At 35.0% G+C, this 6,333-nt stretch overlaps 1 protein-coding gene across 2 annotated transcripts; it reads left to right on the forward strand.

Annotated features, from left to right (window-relative positions):
• Positions 1 to 443: 443 nt before the first annotated feature.
• LOC120087263 (protein root UVB sensitive 2, chloroplastic) lies at positions 444 to 5,909 on the forward strand. Of its 2 annotated transcripts, none has more exons than XM_039044204.1 (9): positions 444 to 604; positions 690 to 809; positions 2,205 to 2,293; positions 2,577 to 2,661; positions 3,155 to 3,214; positions 3,420 to 3,513; positions 3,761 to 3,858; positions 4,303 to 4,482; positions 5,022 to 5,909. In XM_039044204.1, the coding sequence occupies exons 1-9, from the start codon at positions 593 to 595 to the stop codon at positions 5,568 to 5,570; spliced, it is 1,287 nt and encodes a 428-aa protein (XP_038900132.1). In that variant the 5' UTR covers positions 444 to 592; the 3' UTR covers positions 5,571 to 5,909. The 2 variants fall into 2 exon arrangements, with proteins under 2 accessions (XP_038900132.1, XP_038900133.1); XM_039044205.1 differs by having other exon boundaries at positions 2,211 to 2,293.
• Positions 5,910 to 6,333: the final 424 nt, after the last annotated feature.

The raw sequence follows: 6,333 nt of genomic DNA on the forward strand, positions 1-6,333 counted from the left end.
TAGTTTAGTCCATAAGTTTTAAATATACAATTTTACCCTTAAGATTTAAGTTTTGTTTCAAATTGGTTCCTCATTTGCACTTTTAACGTCAATCTTTCAGTAAATACTCACTTTCTACTTTAGTTTTAATGTCTATTAATTAATTTAAAAGAACAGTGATTAATTAAGTTTCACTAATTTTTAAAATCAAAATAAAAAATGAAATGGCTACCACACGGGCCTTAGTTTTTGAAAATTAGCCTACACGCACCCATTCCACCTCATAACTTCTTGGTTTATTGTTTTTTTTTTTTTGCTAACAAGAATGTTAGCTGACATAGTGTTTATACTATCAACCTTATAGTCTGAGGTTCGATCCCCCACCTGCACTTTAATTACAATATCTTTCTAAATAAAAATTCAACGCTTGTAATCCAAAATATTTACGTGTAAACTAAAATATTTTGATTTGTTGGAATGATCCTTTCTTCCACTTCGGGGAGACTGACCGAATTCTCTTGAGCAGCATATGTGGATTGAACTCCAATTCTCGCGGCGGCATTTTCGTCTCTACAACCAGCGCGCGCCTTAGCCAAATTCCGACTCTTCCTCCATGGACTTGCTGGTACAATTTCAATTTTGTTATCATTCCACTCCCTATCTTCTTCTTCTTCTTCTTCTTCTTCTTCTGAATCTCCTCCATTACGCAGAACAAGTTCAACCCCCGCAAGAAGGACCCAAAGAAATTACCCTCTGTTCCTGTTTCCTGGATTGAAGTCTCCGAGTCTGTTTCACGCCGCTGCCAATTTCAACCTGATGGTCAACTTTCTGTGAGCTTCTGGTTTTACTCCACATTTATGTTTTCTTGAACTGGGTTTTAAAGATTTAATGGTGTTCGGCTTTCTGGGTAGTGGTTGTTTCATTTCCTAAATTACCATTCGTTCTCCTTTTCTTTATGGAAATTCCGTGGTGTTCTTGCTTATTTTGTGTAAATGTGGGCAATCTTGGTATCTAGATATGCTTTAATGTTTAGTACTAATTGGAGTTGAATTACAATGAGGTTTGAGGCGTTGGACATGATGTGGTTCTGATCTACTTACATTACTATCACTAATATGATTACGGAATGAATTACCATCTGAACTCTGTAAGGTTAGCTGTTTGTCTTCTGTTATTTGAATGGCCAGTAGAGTGGAGTGTGATATAATCATGTAATCTTCTGGTTGTCACTGGTGTCCTTTACGATGCAAATGGGCCAGTGTCAATTCATGTTTTTGAAACTTAGGTTGATCTTAACTTATCGACCTTTTTTAGCATGAATGGCAGGAAGATTAAGGATTTATTAAGCAGTTATTAATGAACATGGTTATTTAGATCGAACAAGTTATCTGAAAGATGCTCAACTTCCATACCATTAGGCATCCATATTGCTGATTTTGGTCAAGTTTCTGCACTTTACAAAAAATGCATAGGAAAAGCACATCTTCAACCCTAAACTCTAATACACATCGAGTGCAAACAAAGTCTTCCATTGGTGGAATGATAAAAAATGACCCTTCTGAATGGTACCCTTCTGATAAATAACTCACTGCTTTCCAACCAACTAAATGGTGCCGACCCCCTCCTCCACAAGCTTTGAAAAAACTTTCTAACGGATTCTTGAAAATATCATTGAATGGCTTTTTGAAAAGGAAAAAAGGTGTGGCTAGAGAGGAACAACAAAATTTTCAGAGGCACAGAGAGGTCTTTAGATGAGATTTGGGAGGGGTGAGGTTTAAATCCTCTTACATACGCACTTCAGGCTTTTTTGTAATTACCAGCTTAATATAATTCTTTTGGATTGGAGCCCATCTTGTAAGTTGTTGAGGGCTTTTTCTGTGTGCTTGTTTTTTTGTTGCCTTTGTATAAAAAAGAAACGAAAGGCAGTAAAAGGAAGGCTTGTTCAAAATGGTTGTACGAAAGTAGGTCTTTTTCTTAGACAAACCTCAGTGAAAGGTTTTCTTCTGAATCAAATTACATCGAGAGGCATTTGGATTTTGGAAGAGGAAAATACCTAAAAAGGTCAAAGTTTTCTGTGGACTCTTGCTATGTGAAGTATGTAACAATGTTTCTGATTCAACCATGATCTTTTTGAAGTTAAAATTAGAAAATGGATATATTTTTTTGTTCCAGTTGTGCAACCTCCAAATTGGATGTTATATAAAAAAATAAATTGATTGCGGTAGGTGAAGATTATTGATGACTCAAGACCAGCGATTCAGCGTATCGTTGATTCCTTCCTCAATACATTTTTTCCCTCAGGATACCCATACAGGTAATCTGCATTTGTAATAAGGTGGACTGTTGTATGTGTAATAAAATGAAAGAATTATATGAGTAAAAGTAATTAAGTAAGAGGCAAAATTACCCAAGAAATGCTGAACTAATCTCAACTAAATACAGTAGGAAATTTAATTAGGTAAAAGGTAAACTAATCTCAATTAAATACAATTCGTAGACTAACTCTGTAAACATTTGCCACTGAAATGTAATATGTGCATGCAACATGAACAACTGCCTTTTGTAAATGCCTTGATTATTCGCGTCTTACTTGACAGTGTCAACGAAGGATATTTGAGGTATACCCAATTTCGAGCCTTGCAACATGTTACTAGTGCAGCTCTGTCAGTGCTGTCAACTCAGGTCTTTATCTGAATCTTTCCATCTTTGGTATAGAATTATAATTACGTAATAATTTTTGGAAATAGTAATATTACATTTCATACATCAATGAATTTTTTTCTTTTTTAAGAAAAAGAATTGACATTTCTTTTTCTATGGTGAAAGATTTAGTTTGGAAGGGCACCAAACAGAGACGGGCAGTGCTTGCATTGCATGATTGGGTCTTAACAAATATAAATTGTTGTTGTAATCTTCATAATATCAATTGGTTTAGTATTCTGGAGCTTTACTTTATATGTCAATTACCCATTATAACTGTTACTCTTGAACTCATTGACATTAGAATTATTATTGGTGGTTTTGATACTACTTGCTCCGTACAATTTATTGCAACAGTCATATGGCATATTTATCATGCAATTTATCTCAAGTTTGTGTTTCATCTTATTTTTATTCTTCCCCACTTCAAATTATAGAGTGATAGTCATTGATACATGTTCTTAATTCTGTTCAGTCACTGCTGTTTGCTGCAGGCTTGCGGCCAACAGCGGCACAGGCTACCGTTGTAAGTTGGGTAAGTTCAATAATAGTTCGTTATGGATCTGTATGCTTGGTGACATATTTCTCTCTTTCTTTTTTCTTCCCCCATCCTTTGATTATTCATCAACTCTTTTTCTTGTTTTTTAATAAATAGTTTTAAAATTTTATCATATAAAATTATTTAAAATTTGAAACATACAAGTACACTGTTAAAAAAATTATTCCCTTCTTCCTGAAAGGTTTTAAAGGATGGGATGCAACATGTTGGCAAACTTATATGCAGCAATTTAGGTGCAAGAATGGATTCAGAGCCGAAAAGGTGGAGAGTTATTGGTATGCATCTGTGTCAATTTGTTATCTATTTTAAGATAGCATTTCCGTTCGTATATCATTTTGTTAATGTAGCATTTCCATGCAGACATTATGTTTCTTGGAGTCACAGTGTGTGCGCGTGGACGCATGTGTTCATGTCTTTTCTTTCTTTCTTTCTTTCTTCCTTTTAGTTGCTTTTTTTATTTTTTATTTTTGTCAAGTGGCAGTTGACCATCGCTTATATAAATGATTGGATCTGATGTTGTAGCTGATGTCCTATATGACATGGGTGCTGGCTTGGAAGTTATTTCTCCATTATGCCCTCATCTTTTTCTTGAGATGGCCGGCCTAGGAAACTTTGCAAAGGTTTAAGTTGCTTCTTACTCTACGTTTCATATTCACTTTGATGCCCTGTATTCTCCTCCCCCCTCCCCCCCCCCACAAAAAAAAAAGAGGAATAATAACAACATATAGGGAAAAAAAAGATATTAAGAGATGTAGAATAAACATCAAAATTTTTTTTTTAAAAAAAAACATTTTTCTTATCCAGGAAAAAAAAAAATTAAAAACCAACCTTTTCTTAGGTTCAATAGTTAATTTTGAAATATATACTCTTTGGTGTTCTTTTCTTGAATCATGATCACATATTGTCAATATTATTCTTTTACACGACAAATTTTATGAAGTATTATCAGTATTCCTCCGTACTAGCTGCCCAGTACAAGAATTAATATGCCTTCTTTATTTTGTGAAACTTTTTCACTAGTTTGATCTTTCGAACTTCTATTGTTTTTTTTTTCCTGGGACTAGGGAATGGCAGTAGTTGCTGCAAGAGCAACAAGATTGCCAATATATTCTTCATTTGCTAAAGAAGGCAATCTTAGTGACCTCTTTGCCAAAGGGGAGGCCATCTCCACTCTCTTCAACGTTGTTGGAATGGGAGCTGGCCTGCAATTAGCGTCAACTATTTGTTCATCAATACAAGGAAAGGTAGGATCGCTTGAATTTCCACTGTCAGATGATCTTTTTCCTCTAGTTTCTTATGCATTTTTCAATGTCATAAAATGATCCAAAAACGAACTGGAGTTAAATTTATCTTGTAAGGATTTAGCTATTTTTTTGCATTTTTGTAATTATTGCCTCACTTTTTGTGGATTTCTCCGCGTTGTTATGCTTCTGTATTCTTTTTTCATATGTTTCTAGGATGACTTTTGAAAGTGAAAAAAATTTATTGTATGCTTACAGCAGATACTGATCCTGAACTCTAGGGTAATTTTGTTTTTTTGTGTTGATGGTCCCTACCTACTGCATCCAGTTGTAGTCTTGACTCACCTATAATGTCTGTCCATTTGTTTTAATCGCATCCCCGCTGCTCCTAATTTAAAGTTCCCCACCATGATCATAATGCAAGGTGTTTAGGTTATTTATTAAGTTTTTTTTTATCTTGCTTATTATGCGTCTAAATCTGGTTCAAGCATGAGATACATTCAAATAACTTTTGAGTTGGTTATAATTTCTATTTCTTGCAGTTAGTTGCCGCACCTCTCCTTTCAATCGTACATGTATATTGCGTTGTAGAGCAAATGCGAGCAACTCCAATAAACACGTTGAATCCACAGAGGACGGCAATGATTGTTGCTGATTTCGTGAAGTCGGGAAGGATACCAAGCCCCTCTGACTTAAGGTACCAAGAAGATCTCGTCTTTCCTGGAAGACTCATAGAGGATGCTGGAAATGTAAAAGTAGGTGGGGCTTTACATGAGGTTATTAAACCATCAAAACTTCTTGAAATGAAACAAATATTCCCTGAGGAGAAGTTTGTTTTGAACCAAAGTCAAAAATGGGTTGACATGGTGTTGGAGCATGATGCCTCGGGCGAAGATGCATTGAGGGGATGGCTAGTAGCTGCTTATACTGCAAACATAAAAGGGCCTTCTCATGAGCCTACTGCCAGTGTGTTGCTTGAGGCTTACGAAAAGATGAACGATATGTTCACTCCGTTTCTAGCTGAACTTCAGGCTAAAGGGTGGCATACCGATCGTTTTCTTGATGGAGCGGGAAGTCGTTTTGCCTGGTAGTTCTTCATTCTCGATACTATCTTTAATCTTTAATTCATTTAGGTTTGTTGATATTAGAGCCCTAGAATATATGAAGTAGAAATAGAATCAAGAATGAACACATTCATAATGTAGTTAGAGGTTTGGTAAGTTGGTAGTGATGGCACTATGGAGTAGTTGATGTTATTCTTGCAATAGAATTAAATTGTAGCATAGTTCTATTGGATTATTAGTCCCTATTGAGGGTTGGAAGGATTGGGATTCTCTTTTTTCCCTTTTTTTTTTTTGTTTTTTTTTTTGTTTTTAATGAGTTTAGGAGATTTATGAATATAAAAATGGATTTGTTTTGTTTGGTTTGAAGTACAATTTTGAGATTTTCTTGATTTATAGTTTTCCCTTGCAGTAGCTCATGTCTTACATAATCTCTCTCTTGAGTTCAATGGGTAAGATCAAACCATCAATCTTCATAATGATAACTGGTGCTTTATTTGGTAGTGGTAACTGTTTTGTTTTTTAAAATTAAGTTTATTTTCTTTCCATTTCTTACCATAATTTGCATCATTCATAAGTACAATGGTTGAATTCTTAGCCAAATTTAAAAAACAAAAACAAGTTTTTAAAAGTTACTATTTTTAGTTTTCAAAATCCAAGTTGATCAAACAAGTCCACAATCAAGGGAATGGTGACTGAGCTGATCGTAGGAGTGCTCCCCCGTTTCACGGGTTTTTAAACTATTGGTAGAAAGGAGATAACAAAGGGAGAAATTTGGAGGTGGAAGTAGTGT

Source organism: Benincasa hispida, chromosome 9 (genome assembly GCF_009727055.1).
Source record: "Benincasa hispida cultivar B227 chromosome 9, ASM972705v1, whole genome shotgun sequence".
NCBI classification, from domain to species: domain Eukaryota; kingdom Viridiplantae; phylum Streptophyta; class Magnoliopsida; order Cucurbitales; family Cucurbitaceae; genus Benincasa; species Benincasa hispida.

Coding starts and splice junctions, on each gene's coding strand:
- LOC120087263 (XM_039044204.1), top strand. Junction 810..2,204: donor AACCTGATGGTCAACTTTCT/GTGAGCTTCTGG, acceptor TGATTGCGGTAG/GTGAAGATTATTGATGACTC. Junction 3,514..3,760: donor GAAAAGGTGGAGAGTTATTG/GTATGCATCTGT, acceptor CTGATGTTGTAG/CTGATGTCCTATATGACATG.